A 21,050-nucleotide genomic window follows, 5' to 3' on the forward strand; every position below is an offset into this window, starting at 1 on the left:
CCAATAATGTACTTGTCTTGACATTAAATCTCATGTTATAAAAATATATATATTTGCACATAGTTGGAGAAATAATCTCAGTATTTCTGGCTTAGATTTTGTTCTTGTTTAGTCCAGTTTCCCCACCAAATGTGGGAAAAACCTAGTGAGGAAACATCAATTAGGTATTAGTTATAGTTATGCACTATGAAACACTAACGGGCAGGCTTAGTGACTTGCCCTTCTTCAGGGCTACTTAGCCTAGTGATGTTAGATTTGGAGCTGAATAGCCAGGTACTTCTGACTGAGCTGTTCCTCATCCCATTCTGTCCCTTCCCCAGTTACTCTCTTTCTTGTGTATTGGCTTGGTGATTCATTATAGGAAACCCTCATTAGACAAAGTCATTTCACTCCTCTGGGGTTCACTTTCCTTATCTGTAAAATGATAGCATAGGACTATACCATTTCAAAAGCTACAATCCTAAGAATCAATAAGTTTTACTAGACAAGAGTTTAATATAAGTATCACATTATAAGAAAAAGCAGAAGTCATAATGAAGTCTGTTAGGTAGGGAATATATATTGCAATATAGTGGGGAAACCCTGATTTTGGACCCAGAGAATTTAGGTTTGACTTCTAGCTCTGCCTCTTTTTAACTGTATGACCTGGGGAGTTCTATTTATTTTTTTCAATATTATTCTCCTTATCAAAGATGGTGGAGTTTATATGAAAAGAATCAAAGCTTGCCTAAGTGATGTTTAAGTCTCCTTGAAGCCTGAAAGTTATTTGATTTTTATGTTGTATATTATATTGATCCTTCTAACTATAACTTTTTTCAGTTTCCAGCAGTGCTATCCTGTTGCTGGCTCTAAGTGATAGAAATGTAATTGTTTAAGTAGCCTTTATCTTTTCTTTTATTTGACAAGTTGGGGATGCTACAGCTATTTGATGGTACAGTAGTGATTCAGAGACAGTCCAACTTAAAACTCTGGATTCCTTTCTTTCTCATGAAGACAGTTTCCTTAAAGTATTTTCTATTTTAAAGATTATGAAAGTTCAGAATCAGTTATGGAGTTTTTAGCAAGATAGTGATCAATTTTCATTAATTAGGCATTGAACAAGAAAGTTTTTTTTTAATGTTTTTAAAGAAAATTCTTTGTATAATACACTTTTGAAGGTCTGATGATTAAAAAATGTTCCATCTGTAGAGATAGAACTGATGGACTCTCAATGCAAATTGAAGCATACTTTTTCTTTATTCTTCTTGGGGTTTTTGTTTTGTTTTGGGGGGAGAGTGTTCTTTCACAATATGATTAATGTAGAAATATGTGTGCATAATTGTACATGTATAAATCGTATCAAATTGCTTACCTTAACAAGAAGAAAAGGAGAGAATTTGGAATTCAAATTTTAAAAATTAATAATTGATTCTACACATAAAGGGGGGAAATCCTAAATTAAGAAAAAATTGCTTATATAATTAGAAAATTACTCAAGCTGATAGCAGAAAATTTGAAGGTGGTAGGTTTCCATATCTTTTAAAGGTATTTTAAAAGACTTTAGATTATTGATTTATAGATTATAGTATGAGATTATTATGGTTGTAACAAAAAAAAAAAATCCTGCCATGATTTTATGGTTTCTGGATTTTTCTTTTTATGTCTCTTTCATTTCCAAATGTATCCCTTCATCTTTCTCTTCCATTTCTTATAACAAAGAACAAAAGACACGAAAAAGAAGCAGTTCTACGAGATTAACAAATCACCTGAATCTGATAGTACAATCAAGTGTTCCCTATCTCTGCAAAGAAGAGAAGGAGGTGCTATGCTATGGACATTTTGGAAATGGGGAAGACAAATACCAAAGTAGAACATGTAGAGTATAAACTAGCTGGAAAAAAGTCAGAGCTTAAATTTGAATTGTGATTATTTCATTGTATACAGACAGAATAAATTATAAGATAATCAAAAATAATTTTTTAAAGACATGCTGTTAATATTACCATATGGACAGAGAAAATCTAACTTGTTGAGTCTTTTAGAAGTAAAATATTAACTATGATTTTTGAATCATTTTGATGAAGTGTAAAAATACAATGATCAAGTCTCTGTTCTATTGTGACTCTGACCAAGTCACTTCATTTCCTTGGGTCTGATTTCTTCATGTGTAAAGTGAAGAGATCACACAAGAGTTACTTATAAGAGCCTTTTCCTTTTTTAAAAATCATTAATCTTATGTGGAAAAATTAGTTTATTGATATTTTAAAGATCAGGAAAAAATAAGATCATTGGGGTTTTTTTGTTTTTTTTTTTCTCCTGAGAATATATATGTGTATTTAGATATATATATATACATGCACAATGCTTAGAGATGAAGCAAAGGGATTTTTTTGGGGTGGGGGGGTTGATTTGGTTTGGTTTTAATGCTGTAGAAAATTTCTCATAATACTATAGTAGACAATTTGTCTTTTAAAAGTTTTAACTTTTATGAAGATAGTGGATAATAAAGATGGAAGTTTTTGAGATCTTTGTATTTTTGCCTTTTTATTGTATCGTCTATCACAATGTCTGGGGATGCTTGGGGACTGAATGATCATTTTTGAATTTTTTCCGCACATTTTTAAAAAAGTATCAGAATGAATAACTCATAATTTTGGCATATACCATATATCCTTAAGCTTTTCTTTTATCCATCTGTGGTGTTTATTCCTTAAATATCCTGAACTCTATTACTTAGCAAATTTGGCTTGGAATTTTTGCTTAATTCTCACAATTAACATTTTCTTTCTTTTTAATCAGTTAATTGAGTCAACAAGTACAATGGATGGAGCAATAGCTGCTGCATTGCTGATGTTTGGTGAAGGTATGTCTGACTTGCTCTTAAATTGGGTCAGTTAATAAAGTACAAGAATAAAGAACTTTTTTTCTGAAAGTATCTATTTTGATCAACAAATCTGTTTCTTGTTTTTCAGAAGGTCATACTTAAACCTATATCTCTAAAATTTAATGTTCTCAAAATACTAATTTTGCATTTTGTTCATCAGTTTTCTGCTTCAAAAACAAATTGTCATTCTTTTGTAAAAATTACTTTATTCTTCTAGTGTCATTTTTAAGTTTCAGTGATTTGGTTGCTTTGGAAAATCCCACTACATCTTTATGTGCTTTACATATGTCCTTAATACATGTGTGTGTGTGTGTGTGTGTGTGTGTGTGTGTGTGTGTGTGTGTGTGTGTGTGTGTGTGTGTGTGCGCGTGCGCATATACACATCTTTTACTTTTTTATGTAGACATTTGTAGATCAAAAGAAAACAAATCTCATTGAATCTTAAATTTAGGACTACAAAGAACTCTAGGGATTTTCTAAACTAAACTCAGATTTTGCATATTAGAAAATGGAGGGCTAAGATCCATAGAAGTTAAATAACTCTAGGTTTACATGGGTAGTATGGTAGTATGCTTCAGAGAGAAAGAGAGAGAGAGATTTTTTTTCTTTTGGAGGCAGTTGGGCTTAAGTAACTTATCTGGAGTTATACAACATGGGTCTAAGGCTGATACTCTATTAACTGTGCTGACTAGATGCCTCCTTATTTTTAAAGCAAGAATTTGTGATCAAGACACATTCAAGATCATGTTTTAAACTTTCATTGTCTATATCTGCATTTCAAGTTGATGTTTGGCATAATGACCTTGAGACTTTGAAAAAATCATTAAACTGAGATTGCTTGCTTTTCTCATTATAATGCTCTTAACATTTTAAAAAACATTTTCAATGAAGTAAAACAAGCCTTGGTGAATTTTTGTTTTGGATTACATTGGTCATCATAAACAAATTATATATATTACATTCCATAGTAAAATGGACTTCTGGCAGACATTTATTATGTATCTGTATATTCTAGATGCTATAGTAATCATTGGGAATACAAAGAAAGGGCAAAGGTGGGTTCCTGCTTTCAAGAAGCTTACAATATAATGAACAACAAACAGTTGTGTACTAGCCAGATATATACACAATAAATTGAAAATGATCAACAGACGGAAGACAGAGTTAAGGAGAATTAGCAAAGGCTTCCTTTAGAAGGTGAGATTTTTATTGTCCCTGAAAGGAAGCCAAGAGGTAAAGGTAGGGATATTGAGAATTCCAGGTACAGAGGACAAGCTTGTGAAAATGCCAAGAATTGTGTCTTAGTAGCAAGGAGGCCAGTGTCACTGGATCCTAAATTAAATTGGAGGGGTGTGGCATGGAGTCTGAAAGATATAAGGATGGGGAGATTATAAAAGTAGGAATGCCAAGAGATTTTATATTTGATGTTGGAGATAAGGAGTTGATGAGTTAGTAAAAGGTCAGACCTGTTCTTCTGGAAGATCACAATAGCAGATGATGAGTAGAGAATAGATTAGAATGAAGAAACACTGGTGTCAAGGAAATTAATCAATAGGCTATTGCAGTAGTTTATGCATGGAATGAAGACCTGTACTGGGGTAGTGGGAGGAGAAAAGAGGCATATAGGAGAAAGATGATAAAGGTAAAATCTATAGGCCTTGATAAAGAATTGGATGTAGTGAGAGAGTGTAATAAATCAAGGATGACACCTAAGTTATAAGCATGGGTAATTGGGAGGATGTTGTCAACAATAATAGGAAAATTAATAAGAACAGGAGTTATTTTAAAGGAAACGATAATGAATTCAGTTTTAACTGAACGTTCATTGAATGTTAATACTTCAAGACATCAAGTTCAAGAAAAAGAGAGAAATAAGCGTGGAGATAAGGACTGGATAAGTAAATTTTGAGACTCATCAGTATAATTGAATTCATAAGAGCTAATAACATCACGAAGTAAAAAAGTTTAGAAGAAAAGGAAAGAGTTCAGGTACAGCCGTGCAGTTATACATGACCTAGTTGAAGATCCAGCACAAGAAACAGAAGGAATGGTCAGATGGATCAGAAAAGAACCTGGAAAAAGTAAAGAAACCTAAAGAGAAGAAAACCTAGAATGATTTTTAAGTATAAGGGAGAAGAGAATAGTGGACCTCCTTTTGATACTATAAGGCAGTATCAAAGACCCCAAAAAGTCAAGAAGCAACAAGATTGAGAAAAGGACATTAGATTTGAGAGCAGTTTTTGTTGAATACTTAGGTCAGAAGCCAAGCTGTACAAAATCACAAAGAGATCAAGAGAAAAGGAGATAGAAGTATCTGTTGTAGATGGCTATCTCTTGCAAGTTTGTAACCAAAAGGGATCAGAGTTGTACAAAAAATAGCTGCCAGCAAAGAGTTTTTTTTTAAATATTAGGGAGACATGGATGTTTTTATAGGCAGTAGGGAAACAGCCTACCTTTATTAAGCTGAGTACAAGTTGAAAAGTGCTATTTTTCCTTAGAGTTTACCTCTATATTGCTAGCATGAATCTCCCTTGGAAAAGAAAACACTTGGCCATTATAGTGCTGTCATAAGTCTTTCAATTCAGAGTCTTAAATGGCTCTTTCACATAGTGACTTTAAATATGTTCTTTCTTTGAAAATGGCACTATGCTTTAATTGTAGCAACAAGTGTTTTTCAAGTTAAAATTCTGTGCATTTTGACATTTTTATATTAAAATAATAATTTTGAAGTTTGTATAGTACAGTTTGCCTTTTAGCCATTTTTGGAAAATTTAGGCATCATACTGTTATTTAAACTGCTGAGAGCAGATGTTTAAGGTGGTAAAATTCTTTATTAACAAAAATTACAGCTCTTGTTCTTTTTGGGCAGGAGTAAGCATGTCTAGGGAAATTGGCATAAATCATTTGACTTAAGGCTTGTTTTTTAGACATGGAAATGTCACTGAACACCTGCCTTCTTGCCTCAACAAATATTTCTTTTTATAAGGGGAACTCATTAGATTAGGTGAAAAATAGGTGAACTCTCCTTTAGTAAGTTTTATATATATACACACACAAAGATCAAGAGTACATCTCAGTATTTTAATTGTTATTGCAAAAGCCTATAGTCTTCAGAGGTATGGTATATTGAAATGAACATTAGATAATTAAGAAGCATTTAAGTGCCTGCTATGTGTCAGATACAATGCTAAGGATAGAAACTCAAAAAACAGTTCTGATTTCAAGAAGCTTAGTCTAATGGGAAAGACAACATGCAAACAGCTATGTCCAGGTTTTAGAGGTTAAAAAGACCTGAGTTCTAATAATGATTGTGCCAGAAACAATATGACTTTGGCAGGTAAAAGGGGGGATGCCATTTTTAAAAGATCATTCATCTGTAGCACATTCTGCAAATTGACCTTTCAGCATATTTCTTTCAATTATGAATTTTAATAGGAGATGAAACTTGGGTTATTAATAATCTGTTGACTAGTTCTTAGGGAAGTCTTTGCTTTTATCAGACAAAAATGAAAATTTAGATATCCCATGTACAAAAGAAGAGCAATTCATAAAATTACCTACCACTTAGCAAATTTTTATCTTTTCTGCCTTCAGTGATTTAATATCGCATTACTTTAACCTTCACTCTTGAAGTAAATCTTTAATATCTCTTTTACCATTGATACCTCCTCCTCTCAGCCCAATGTAGCCACATTCAGATCCCCTCTGTCCTAATAATCAAGCAAACCTCTCAGGTTTAAGATTCTTTTAAGCTACTATTTGTGCTTCTAAATTATAGAGGCTTATTTCATTCTGCCCATTTACTTTTTTTTTACTTCTAATTTTCAATCTATTTTTAGTATTTTCTTTTTCAAATTGATTTCCTAATTTTTCTCCCTTTTCTATCCCACTTATTGAGAAGAAGGCAAGCAATGTAATAGCACTTATACGTGTGAGAAATCATGCAAAACATTTTTAATTAGCCATTAAAAAAAGAAAAATTTACTTCATTTTTCACTTAGTTCATTAATTCTCACCCTAGAGTTTAGGATAGCATTTTTATCACGATTTCTTTGTATTGATCATAAAAATCAAGTCTTTCATAGTTAATCATCATTAAAATATTACCATTTATTATGCATAGTGATCTCCTGTTCATTTCACTTCATTTTGCATCAGTTCAAATAAGTCTTGCCATGTTTTTCATTTCTCACAACACATGTCATCAGCATTCCCTCATTTTTCAATTCTTTGTCACCACAAAAAGAGCTATAAATATTTTTGTGCATATAGATCCTTTTCTTTTTCCTTTGATCTTTTTGGAATGTAGACCTGGTATTGAAATCTCTGGGTCAAAGGCTTAGTTTGAAATTGGAATAGTAATAATAGTAGAACCATTTTTCTGTCTTTGATTTTCTATTTGAATGCACACTAAGTAAAATTCTGTTTCTTTTCATTGTTCTTTTATTCTTTTTCTCCCCAACTTTTTTAGCGGTTCTTTTTGGTCTGGTATTTAATAAATATCTAAAAATCTTCAGACCAGGAAGACATATCTTCATATCACCTGATAGTTTGGTTCTCATTGTTTTATTTCCCTGGCATTATAAATAATTGCATATCAGTAGTTTATTAAGCACTTATATAGAGTACTGAAAAGGTGGTATGATCCTGGAAAGAGTTTGTCATCTTCTTGGGGACTGCATTCTGGTCCCCTGTAGCAATAAGTGCTGTCATTCCTCTTTGCTTTAGAACTATGAGTCCCTGCTCTCTTGCAACTAATCACTAATCACCTCTCTGCCTTGGAAATGCAATCCAAAACAATGTAAAGGCAATAGAAGTGCCAATCAGTGCCAGCAAGTAGTCCCCTGTAATCTCTTTTTAACTAATTGTCCAATCCTTTTATCTCTGAGCTTGAGCCTCCACCTAGGTGTCATAATCTTCTGTTGAACTGATAAGGCTTCTTAGGCTGGAAAAGTAAATTACCCTGAGCTTATATTGATTCTAGCACTCCAAATTTTGAATTAAAGTGCTATTTTAAAGTCATTGCCGGGCAATGTTGGGAGAGTTTAGCTATATTGTCTCTAATCTGCCATCTTGACTCCAAGGACCATTTGTTTCTTTGCCCTTGCTTTCTAGCTTTTTTTTTTTTTTTTTTAACCATAATACTTCATTGAAACTATTCTAAAAACTACTGAAACATATTTTTTCCCCCTTCACTGGCTTTAGCGTTCCTCAAAGCTTTTTACCCCCCTTCTTACCCTTTCTCCTCTTTTTCTCTTTTCTCCCTGTGTTTTCCACTGCTTACTGATTTCCCATCTGAATATCCCATTATCTCAAGCTTTTCTTCTGCTTCTTTCCAGAATTACAATATTGACAATTTATCAATAGTACTGCCATTTTCCACTCATCTATTCCAGTAACAGAAACTTATAGTTCATTAAATTTATAGTCATTCCTTATTGTCTGTCTAAAATCCAGATTTCTGGCATTCTTGATTTGATTTCAATCTGTCTTTGCGTTCTTTTTACATCATACATCCTGTACTTTTCCACTTCTGTGATTTTGCTTGTACTGTTGCTTATACTTAGAATGTTCTGTCCTTCAGCTCAAATGCCTCTGTGCAGCCTTCCATAATTCTCCCCAACTAAAAAATATTTTCCCTTCTCTGATATGATTTCTTTTGTTTTGGCATTGTAGCAATTAGATTTTAGTGTTTCATCTTTTTATATTTGGAATCTAGCAAAAAAAAAAAAAAAAACAACCCACAGACTTTGAAAAAATATGCTTTTGGCTCTAAAAGTAGGATAAAGGATGAGTAAATAGAGGGCATTGATGATATCTCTATTGAGATACTTCTTTTCACCTTATTAATTCACCATTGAGATCAAGAACTCCAGGCAGAATATTTTTATAAAGACCTATCCAGACAAAAGATAGAAGTTTAAAATTTATCAGTATTCTAGGCTGAGTGCTCTAGTCTTAGTTAAAATTAACATTTAAAAATGTTATGATACATATTACTAATTATTGGCTAATGACTTGATTTGTCTGTTAAAATAGAAATTTTAGAAGATGTATACAAACATACACATACAATTCATAATGGGTTTTTTTTTTTTTCCACTTTAAAACTTTACATGAACCTTTGTTATCCAAGGGGTGCTAGTTGGCCAACCATGTTAAGAGTAGATTGGAATTAGAAAACACATTGTGTTGTCTATTAGTTTGGGCCACGTTCTAGTAGATGGAAGTAGCTTTTAGAAGTTCCTTATTTGTAAAAGGATTTTACTCATATTCCATAGTACTAATTGTGTGGTCTTGTAGCATTACAAGCTTTTAGTATGATTTTTCTGTTTCTTAAAGGTATACCTCGGAAAAGAAAATTAGATTCATCTTCCTCATACACCTCTGAAGATGAGGATGATGATCAAACTGTAAAAAGGAAACGATTCAATCCTGTAAGTTACACTTTACTCATATTTTTTGGCTCAGAATACTATTATAGCTGATGTTTTCATCTAAAATTAACTTAATTCCTTAATTTCTTTTCTTGGTTAATAATCACATAAGAAAGTTTCCCCTTCTACCCAATAATCTGTGAGGCTTTACAGATATTTTTGTTCATTTCTTTGTTTAGAATTCTAAACAGTATTTGGGTTACAAACTGTTTTGAAGACTTGGTAGTGGTTACAAACATGGTAGCATGTTTAGAAAACTAATCAGTTTTGACAGATCATTTTTTAAATAGATATTTTGAATGAAGATATTAAGACATGTTGGATGTCTTTTTACATCTTTGGATGTGAGTGGTATGGGTCTTGAAAAAATTCTGAAGCCTTTTTATCAAATATCTTAACTGGTATAATAGAGCAGATAACAGGGTTTAACATGGTATTCCTTCTGTTGCTCGTTAATCTGTCATTTTATTTTCAATGTTTCTCACTCCTATGTTTATAACATAGCTGTCAATACCGAATAACTTTTGTTTGAGTTAACAATTTATGGAGATAAGGAAGGCTTTAGCATCTTCAAACTTATGTTTTGGTGTTTTTTGTTTTTACTGAACTTAAATACCAGATGATATGGGAATTTCCATATAGTAGAGCAGAAAAATTATTATACATTTATAAATGAAACTTCAGATTTATAATGTGTATAGCTTGTTTTTTCTGTTTAAGCTTATACATCAAAGTGTCTTGTGCTTCCTTCTGACCTTCTTTCTGTACAATGCAATTTTTTAAAAGATGCCTCATTCACCCTCCTTTCCTTCCCCTTCCCTCTCCCCCCTCCATTCTTTATCAATTTTTCTTTATTATTCCCTGCCCCTAGTGGAGGTGGAGAAAGAAAATTTTTGTAAGCAATTTGCTTTTCAAGCAAAACATTTTCCCACATTTTCTGTTTTGGAAGAAATATGCCTCTTAAAGCCACCTTTTCTGAGGTAGATACCAATCAGTACTTTGGGAATATAATTTTTCTTTCCTCATGACATCAACTTTGGCATCTTGTGACATAACAAAATATCAATTTGATCCTGTGATTTTTAGGACACACAAGGTTAATTTTTTTAAAAGTTTGGAAATGTTTGGAAATCAGTCTAACATACACATTTTATTTTCGTCCTAGTAAAATTTCTTGTAGAAAAGAACTCCATTTTGCTGTATTCAATGGCTAGTGAGGAAAGGCAGTTGTCATCTAAAGCAGGGGTTCTCAAACTACGGCCTGTGGGCCAGATGTGGCCCACTGAGGACGTTTATGTGGCCTGCCGGGTTATGGCAAATGGGCTGAGGGTTGGAGACAGAGTGTGAGTTTTTGTTTTTACTGTAGTCCGGCCCTCCCACAGTCTGAGGGACAGTGAACTGGCCCCCTATTTAAAAAGTTCGAGGACCACTGATCTAAAGAATGCTTTGTGATTTTGAAATCTTCAATGAGTTAGGAAATGAAAACAAGTGTCCTATTTTGAGTATAGGTGTATTTTAGGCACATTATTAGAACTAAATCTCATCAATTTATTTTATAACAAAGGACTTTTGACTTTGAAATCTGTAGGTCTTTCCTTTCTTTATAGAGGATACCTAGCGAAGGATTCATGAAATTATGTGGACCTTGATGAAAAAAATAGCATTCCTACTCTCTAGTTTCTCAACTAGATTTAAAGCAAAGAGAATGATTTGCATAGTAGTACAGATTTCATCATTAAATAATCAGTAGAATCCCTTATTACTTGTTTTTGTTGGATTTGATATTTTTTTTTAATCAGTGCTCAGGCTTGAGGTTTAGATTTGTGCAGCCAAACTTTTTCTCTCCCTTATTATAGCTGCTCTTGATCATTTGTGTCTGCTATTAGTCAAATCAAACAAAGATGATAAACTTAATTTTCTTTTTTTTTTGTGATAGTGATGAAATTTTGAGCCATGTCTTAAAATCTATTAAGAAAATCTAAGTATTCTTGCCTCTCCCAGCTGATTTCTGATAAATTATTTAGAAAGTGATAAGATTAACCTAAAATTGAGTGTGCCTTCTTAAAATGCGTAGCAAATTAATGATTTTCTATTTTCTTTTTCATTAGATTCTTTTGTTCCCCAGAAACTATTGGAATTCCTGAAATGATTAATAATTGCCAAATATTCTGGATAATAATAATAAATTTGACTACCTCTGATAATACATCTAACTTCCTTCTGCAGATAAATGAGAGGCAATATGAAAATGATATATTGGCACACACGCACATATTCATTTATATTAATATATATTTTAAATGTAATAGCAATTTATACTATTTGAAACCAGCACTATTCTAGGTACCTTGGAAAACAAGAAAAATAGACGGATAACACTTGGATTATTAGTATTTCTAAATCAAGAGTATAGTTCGAAGAATCACAAAATAAGAGAGTTGGTAGAGAACTCTATTGTTTCTATTTAAAACCATGCCTGAAAGAAATCTCTACATGTCCGCCCCCCCTACCCCCCTTTACAGGAGCCACCTGCTGGGGATCTAATTCTGTCCAGCAGAATAGATCCCTTCAGGTGAGAGGATGATAATGATAGAAGGAGACTGTGAGAGGCATTATCTGACTTCTCTCCTCTTCCCTCTTTCCTCCAATTTATTTTATTCCCAATTCACAAGCAACATCTGCCTCAGTAAAGGCTGATTTACAATTCATTCACATATGTTATGATTCACAGCTGTAGGGGCTTATAGAGAACCACCTGACCCCTTAATAGTACAGTCCCCTTTAACCCTTTACAGTCTTTGTGGGTTTCACACTTAAGGCAAGTCCTCTACATCTCCTTGCCACATATAATAGTTTCTTTTTGAAGGTCTCCAATTAAATTAAAACTTAATTAAGATGAAAACATCCTTGAGACCTATTTAATCCTGATACAGTTCTCAATATATCTATCCAAAATTTGTCTCTGTAACTTAGACACATCGCTTCTGGTTCTGCCCTTTGAGCTAAAAAGAACATGTCAAATCCCTCTTCTACATGATGCTCCTTCAAATACTCAAAGATAGTTATATCATCCCTGAGTCTTCTCCAACCTAAAATTTCCTACTTGCTTTGTTCATTTGAATATGAAATAGAGCATAAAATCAACATCTTTGGTTTAAAGTGACTGTACTTTTCTCCAAATTATCTATCATGTAAAGTAAAAATAAGCATTTAATTGATAAGATATATCAACATACACATATTTTACCTTTGGGGGGAAAAATCTTATTTTAATGGAATAGTCTATATAAATGTGATATAAATATATGTGTGTAATATATACATGTGCCTACTGTTAATATAGGATATTAGTGCTATGAACTTTCAAGAGAGGATATAAATAGTTTCATAGGAACACAAATTTAGACCTGGAAAGGTGTATTAGAGATCACCATGTCCAATTCCCTTATTTTCCAAAAAGAGGAAATTCAGATTCTAGCAGATTAAATGATTTTCTAATATAGTACAAGTAATTAGTAGACTCATCTAATGCAGTGCAAATAGTAAGTTAGGATTGGATGACGTTAAGATTACAAGATTGAATAACCTGGAAGGATTGTGGTGTCCCTAAAAGAAATAGAAAAGTTTGAAAGAGAATTTAGTTTATGGGGAATTCTGTTTGACATGCCGAGTTTATCTTTATTGCTTAGATTTAAGGAAGTATAAATTTATTTGGAGGAGGACAAGGAGGGAAATAGAAATTCTTTAAGGAGAAGACTGGCTTACAGTATGTAGTATTTTAGATGTTCAACAGTGGGGTATTTTTAACACTGGATAAAGATAATCAATCTCAAGATTGTTTCATGGTTTGTTTGTTTGTTTTTTACTTTATATCTCTGGTGCCCTGCTCAATGCCTGCAGAATTAAACTTAATACCTGCCATATCATTTGTTAAGCACTTATTCTACCAGGCACTGTGCTGTTGGGAAGATAAAGAAAGGCAACAATAATTCCACTCTAATTTTGGGGTGGGAGCACACATAATGCAAATTTGTATGTAGATAAATATATCTGTGTTTGTCATGTTTACACCATGTATAAATGGGGTTATATGGAGATAATCTTAGAGGAAAGGCCTTAACATTAAATAAAAATAGGAAAGTCTTGCAGAATGTAGAATTTTAGTTGACATTTGAGGGAATCTATGAAGTGGAGGTGTGGAGAGAGAGAATTCCAAGCAAAGGGGTAACCAGTGAAAATAAACTGGGTCAGAAATGGAATAAGAAGAGATTTGAAGTAGAGAAGCCAACCAACCGACTATTATAATAGTGATAAAGTGAGACTATACCAGCATAGTTATGATAGCAAATGAGATAAGGGTACATATAGGAGTGATGTTTTTGAAAGTAGAAGAAACGGGGGCAGCTAGGTGGCTCAGTGGATAGAGCACCAGCCCTGAATTCAGGAGGACCTGAGTTCAAATCTGGTCTCAGACACTTCCTAGCTGTGTGACCTTGGGCAAGTCACTTCACCCCAGCCTCAGGGAAAAAAAAAGGTAGAAGAAATAGGACTTAGCAAATGAAATAGAGATAAGCTAAGAGAATGAGGATTTGAGCAGGACATCTGGTTTGTGAGCCACTGATACCTTTGACAGTAACAGGAAAATTAGGAAAAAGGGAGAGGTGAGGAAGAAGATATCTTTGCGTTTGGATGGAAATCTTTGAGTTTAAGATGTTTGTAGGACATTCATTTTAGATATTCAGTAAATAGGCAATTGAAAATGGGACTAGTCAAGAGAAAGATTAGAAGTAGATAAAGACCTTAATCATTTGGTCAGAAATGATAGTTAAATCCTTGGAATTCATTACTAGTAGAAATAATGCAATATAGGCAGAGTGGAAATAATAAAGACAAAAAGAATAAGAGGCCCAAGATGATTTTGGTTAGGCAACAGTGGACAGGACAAGTTTGTTAATTGTTTTTATTGACTTATTCTAATTTTGTCTCCCATATTAGCATCTAGCACAATGTTGATGCCTAATAAATACATATATATATATATATATATATATATATATATATATATATATAATAGTTTTAATAGTATTTCTTTAGGATTTGTTTACTTTTTTTGACTTTTTTTTTTTTGCCCCCATTTATAAATGTTTCACAACATTGTATCACAGGGCCTCTTCATTTTTCTCTTTATCTTTCTCTTGGTAATCTCATCCAATTCCCGGTTTTAAGTGTTCTAAGCAAATAATCATGGCATATCTTCTCTCTCCTTTTTCCCACATATCTAATGCATTCCCAAATTTTGCTGTTTCAGTTCTATAACCTCTCCTCAAAAATCTCCTCTTTAGTTCAATTTTGCCTCTCACCTAGATTATTAAAACAAATCCTCTCTGTATTTTCCAGTCTCAGGTATCTTTCTCCTTCACACTATTTTACATGTTTGTTGCCAAAAATGAATTTCCCTAAGGGCAAACCTGGCCATGGTACTCCCCTATTCAGTCAACTAAAGTTAATTCTCTTGCTTCTGGGATAAAATAGCAACTCCTCTCTTTACTTTTTTAAAGTTCATGCAGACTAGCCCCAAACTATTCCCCACTTTTTACTCTGTCATGAAGCCAAATTGTTCATCTCTCTATTCATCACATATGATACTCCCACCCATCTCCATGCTTTTGCCTATACTTAGAATACTTTCTTTTCTCACTTTTAGAATTCCTCACTTCCTTCAAGTTGCAGTATGAACAGCATCACTTCCTTGGAACGCTTTCTCAATTCTTCCAATTTCTCTCCTCAAAATATCTTGTGTTTGATTACTTTGTATTTAATCTACATTTGCATATTAAAAATAATCTTTCCAATTACATGTAAAAATGTTTTTAAACATTTTAAAAAATGAGTTCCAAGTGTTTTCCTTCTCACCTCCCCTTCTCCTTTGCTATAGGTTTTACATATGCAGTCATGCAGAACATGTTCACATTAGTCATTTTGTTACAGAAGACATAGTAAAAGATAAAAACAAGTCCCCTCATTCTTTGGGTATGGTTAGCATTTTTCATTATGAGTCCTTTGGAATTGTCTTGGCTTACTGTATTGCTGAGAAGAGCTAAGTCATCCACAGTTGATCGTTATTTATTGTGTACCATGTTCTCCTGGTTTTGCTCACTTCACTTTGCATCAGTTCATGTCTTTCCAGGTTTTTCTGAAATCTTCTTGCTTGTTTCTTAAAGCACAATAGTATTCCATTACTATTATATATCACAACTTGTTCAAGCATTCCCCAATTGATGGCATTCCCTCAGTTTTCATTTCTTTGTCACCCTAAAGTGAGCTGCTATAAATATTTTTGTATACCTTAACCTCTTTTAAAAAATCTTTTTGGGAAACAGACCTAGTAGTGGCATTGTTGGGTCAAAGGATACATACACTCTTATAGCCCTTTGGGCATAGTTCCAAATTGCTCTAAAACTATTGGATCAATTTACAACTCCAGCATCAGTGCATGAGTATGCAGTTTTCCCACATTCCCTCCAACATTTCTCATTTTTCTTTTTTGTCATATTAGCCAATCTGATAAGTTTTGAGGTGATACCTCAGAATTGTTTTAATTTACATTTCTTTAATCAGTAGTAATTTAGAGCATTTTTCATTTGACTATAGATAGCTTTAATTTCTTTATTTGAAAGCTGCCTGTTTGTATCTTTTGACCATTTTTGGTCATTTTGACCATCAATTCAGGAATGACATAGTATGAATTTCATTCCATTTTGTATATATTTGTGTGTTTATATGTGTGTATTATCAGAGACACTTGCTATAAAAATTGTTTCCCAGCTTTCTGCTTTCCTTTTCATCTTGGTTGCATTGGTTTTATTTGTATAAAACCTTTTTAAATTTAATATAACCCAAATTAAGTATTATGTGTTATAATACTCTCTTATTTCTTGTTTGGTCAAATTCTTCATAGAATTGACAAACTATTTCTTATTCTTCTCCTAATTTGCTTTTGGTATCACCCTTTATGTCTACATCATATACCCGTTTTAGCCTTAATCTTGATGTATAGTGTAAGATGTTGATCTTCATACATAATTATATATATTTTAGTCTCTGTACTTATATATCAGAGGTAGGATAGGTAATGAATGAAAGAACCAGCTTTGAATCCATAAGGTTCAAGTCCCACCTCTCTGACACTCCCTAATTATGTGACTTAGAGAAGGATGGAAAGAAAGGAATATTTAAGTGTTTACTCTTGTTAGCACTATAATAAGTATACAAATATCTCGGTTTTCACAACAATCCTGAAAGTTAGGTACTGTTACTATCTCCATCTTACAGTTGAGAAAATTGAGGCAAACAGGTCACTTGATTTGTCCAAATCACATAGCTAGTAAGTGAGGTCATAGTTGAACTGGCATCTTATTTCACACTCAGTGTTCTATCTGCTATGCTATCTAGCTTTTCAGTACAGATTTCTTTTCTTTTTTTTTAAATTTTTATAATTATAACATTTTCTTTGACAGTACATATGCATAGGTAATTTTTTTTTCTTTTTTTTTTTTACAACATTATCCCTTGTACTACTCCCTTCTGTTCTGAGTTTTTCCCCTCCTTCCCTCCACCCCCTCCCCTAGATGGCAGGCATTCCCATACATATTAAATATCTTATAGTATATCCTAGGTACAATATATATGTGCAGAACCTAATTTTGTTGTTGTTGTCAGTACAGATTTCTTAACCCCTCTGGAGGAATCTAAGATAATAGATTGCAGAGAAGGTGCTGACTTTCTTTAGTAGAGGAAGTAGTAGTAGAGGAAGGACATCCTAAATCAATTTAATCACAAGTTCAGTCCCTATTCACATTTTTAAACACATGAACGTATACACTCTTCCCCTTTTCAGAATGTGTGGCCCTTGTGAGTAGAGATTGGTCTGTTTTTACACTTGTATCCCAGTGTCTACTACAGTGCTTGGCACAGGGTTTAATAAATACTTACAGATTGAGCACTAAACTGAATTCAAGTATCAACGATAAAATCAAGCAGTTGACTGCAGTTTGGGGACATTTCCCCCCTTCTTTTCTTCCATTGATTGACACTGGCTACTTTAATCTGTCATTGAAGTATAAAAATTATATCCACTTTGTTTTTCTCTATGTTGTAATGTGTCCTTTGCATCATTTATATATGTAATTAAGCCCGATCAAAGAATAGATAAAGTAGGTAAAACTAAATTTGGTTTATGAATGATTGACACTGAATGGAGTATTCAAGTATGAGTGAAACAGAATGTTTTTAATTGTAGGTTTAACTTATCCATACTAATTTTTTTTTTTTTAATTGTCATGGATCTTAAAGAATTTGTTTTGATTTGTTGGGTTTTTGTTAAGAATATCATAATATGTATATCAGATGAACTTACTATAAAATAACCTAATTGGGGAAATATTGTAAATATTTTCTAAATAAAGAATAATTGTATTTTAATTTTAATAATTGTAATTTTAGTATTTTAAATACCTAAACAAGATATTCTAGCTATTTTAATTACCCACTTTTCTTTTTACTCTTTTTGCATTAAAATAAGCACAAATAAACTTTGGATATTATCTTTCCCATTTCTGAGATCTCTAAATATTTAGGTTTCCTAGGCAGGTTAGAACATTAATTTTTTTGATTCTTGCTTTTTAAAAAAACTCCTAATTCTGATCTGAAACAGCTTGAAGAGTCAAAGGATTTTGAAGAATCAGAGGATAAATGGGAAAAACAGGAAGCAATTGTAGCAAAGTTACAGACAGAGTTCCCCAGTTTGGCTAAAGAGGTGAGTAGACCTTGAAAGACATTTAACAAATTCCCACATGTTCATGCTGAAAATGTATTGGGTTTTAAGTTTTTTTTATTCAACTTCTATAGATTATATCATCTTTACTGCTAAATACTTGTCCCATGGTCCCCACACAATTGTTAATTACAACAAAAAAATAAAATAACGGGAAAAAACAGTTTAAAAAAAATTAACTTGAACATCAGACAGTTTTGTACAATGAAAAATTAGGAGTTTGAAGTTAGCCATGTATATATAGCCTTTAAGGAGTGAAGTCAGCGTGTGAAATGCGTTAGCTTGGTTATTGGCATTACTATACTAGTAAATAATTTTCAGATTGACTATTATATAAACAATAGAGAGTTAATCAGAGTTCATGTTTAGAACTCATTGTAAATTATGTGACGGGTAAGAAACTATCAGTGTTTTGAAAAGGCATATTTTTCACTTAGAATTATATAATTAATTTTATTAAATCAAAAAGTATTGGAATGTTGTTTATGTGAATGCATAGAGGTAGTTTATCAGGCAGCTTAGATGGCACAGTGAATGGAGTACTGACCTAAGGTAGAAGACCTTAGTTCAAATATGATTTAGATACTAGCAATTTGACCCATGGCAAGTCACATAAATTTTGTCTGCCTTAATTTTCTCATTTTCAGAATAATAGCACTTATTTCATAGAGTTGTTGAGCTAATATTTGTAAGGTGCTTAGCACAATCCTGGCACATAGTAGGCACTTAATAAATATTTGTCTCTCATATTCCTTTTTAGATTTCATGAGAACAGAGTTTTCATTACCTCAATTTTAGTGCTCCCCCAGGGTCTAGCAAAATATATTTATTTGAAAGGCTAAACTGAGAATATAACATTTGAAACTACAAGAAAATGTTTTTATTTATATTTGGGTGAAGATCTGAAGTAAATTTAATAAATGTTAATTATTTCTTTGTGAATCATTTTATCATCTAATATGGAAATTAACCATTTTAGCATTTATTTTCTAGATTATGATCAACAAATTTATCTTGTCAGCTTAACTTTACTATTCCTCTGCTAGTATTTGTAACACCTATCTGTGTGGTATTTTAGAAATAAATTTAATATAAGTGGAGAAGTAAATCATTTGTGGAAATTATGTAACTTAGTCATGACATTATAAGTTTTTATGACTTTTTGTTTGTTTTGGCATTGTGAACGAAGAAAATGAAGTATGGAAAGTGATTGTGTCATTTACAGCTAGATTTTGATTGGTGCCAATAATGAATCCTAGATATTTCACTACTTAGAATTATAATTATGTAAACTCCAGTAATTGTTTCCATCCCACTGGAAATATGAAGTGAGATTTCATGCTTCAGGGGATTCATTATTTGCATTAATTGTAAATGGCCCACAGAACTAATGCTATCTTCTATCAAGTTACTGTTGGTACCCATTGCTATCAGAGGGATTATTTCAATGACAAGTACAAAAGACAAATAGCTGGATATTTTTTAGAGGTGTCTTATTATTTCTCCACATTAACCACAAGAAACCCCCCCCCCCTCCACACACACTTTATTCTGACACATTCTTCAAGGTATTATTATCAGTTATATTACACCCAAAAATTATTACAAGACTTACACATAGTACCATGACTTTTCGCCATCTCTATACATGATGTGTTGAAATACATAAGAACATATGGTCTTTTCTTCCCCATGCAGCAAAGTTGATGTTGAGGACTGTTCACACTGAAGCTCCATATCTGGGAATTTGACTAAGCCTTGAGAGTTCTTGATCTTGTTTAGGCTAAAACAGACCTTAGAGTTTTTTGTGTATTTTTTGTGCACAGGATATAAACCATATCCTAATTCATGCCTTCAAAAGATTTTTTTTTTTTAAGTGTGCATCCTCTACAGCACAATATTAATTGTTCTGTAGGAATTTTAAACATTAAAAAAAATAATAATACTTAGTCCTAAGGAATCCTTTGTATTCTCCTAAAGAAGAATTTAGGTATAAAATCCTATTTTACTTGTTCTTTAACTTTTAAAACCTTTAAGTGTCTTTAAAACCTACTCTTTTTTTTCCTCTTCTTTAAATATCTGAATGATTAGCTGACTTATGCATAACATAGACAGATGTTAAAAATCATGTTTATTACTGTTAATTGACCCCTTCTCTGATTCAAAATTAGCAATATATATATAAACACCAGAAACATTTTTTTAAAAATCAAAGATATAAGCTGGTTTTTGTGGATTTTATGATTAGGATTTTTGAAAATGCACATGCATTTATTCTAGGAACTAAGAGAAGTACTTAAGGAACACGAATGGATGTATAATGAAGCTTTGGAATCTTTAAGAGTCTTTGCTGAAGATCAACAAGGTAAATCTCTGCCACATATCATCATGAAGCATACAGATTTCACAACTACAAATAAGGTAGCAATGGGTAAGAACACAAGAAGAAGCTTACTAATAGGATTAATTTACCTATGTAATTTTTTTTGTTTTTTTACATCTGTCACTTTTTAAAAAAATCTCTTTTCTTCTATATCTTCTATATCTATATTCTTCACTTTGATATTAAAACAAATTAAGCAAACATAAGTTTCCTCTATACCAGCATAAATTGTTAGCCTACTGTTGGGAACTGTACTCATTTTGTTCAGACAGCTACTACTTTTCCTTTAGAAGTAGAAGAAAGCTCTATCAACAACAACAATAATAATAAGTAATAGCTAACATTTTTATAGCAACTACTATGTGCCAAACATGGTGCTAAGTATTTTATTATTTTATTTGATCTATACACATCCCTAAGAGTTAGGTAATTTTTATCATCCCCATTTTGCTATTGAGGACTTTACGCAAAAGTAAGTGACTTGCCCAAGGTCACACAGCCAGCAAGTTTCTGAGGCAGGATTTTAACTCACAC

At 32.5% G+C, this 21,050-nt stretch overlaps 1 protein-coding gene across 5 annotated transcripts in view; it reads left to right on the forward strand.

Annotated features, from left to right (window-relative positions):
* Positions 1 to 21,050, forward strand: part of SMARCAD1 (SNF2 related chromatin remodeling ATPase with DExD box 1) — an 83,299-nt gene that overhangs the window by 19,871 nt on the left and 42,378 nt on the right. For 4 of the 5 annotated variants that reach the window (XM_074274538.1, XM_074274539.1, XM_074274540.1 and 1 more), the window contains exons 5-8: positions 2,779 to 2,842; positions 9,206 to 9,300; positions 18,014 to 18,115; positions 20,414 to 20,564. In XM_074274538.1, coding sequence (XP_074130639.1) covers positions 2,779 to 2,842; positions 9,206 to 9,300; positions 18,014 to 18,115; positions 20,414 to 20,564 — 412 coding nt within the window. The remainder of the gene's footprint in view (positions 1 to 2,778; positions 2,843 to 9,205; positions 9,301 to 18,013; positions 18,116 to 20,413; positions 20,565 to 21,050) is intronic. The other variant, XM_074274543.1, reaches the window with a different exon arrangement.

This window comes from Sminthopsis crassicaudata, chromosome 6, assembly GCF_048593235.1.
Source record: "Sminthopsis crassicaudata isolate SCR6 chromosome 6, ASM4859323v1, whole genome shotgun sequence".
NCBI lineage: Eukaryota > Metazoa > Chordata > Mammalia > Dasyuromorphia > Dasyuridae > Sminthopsis > Sminthopsis crassicaudata.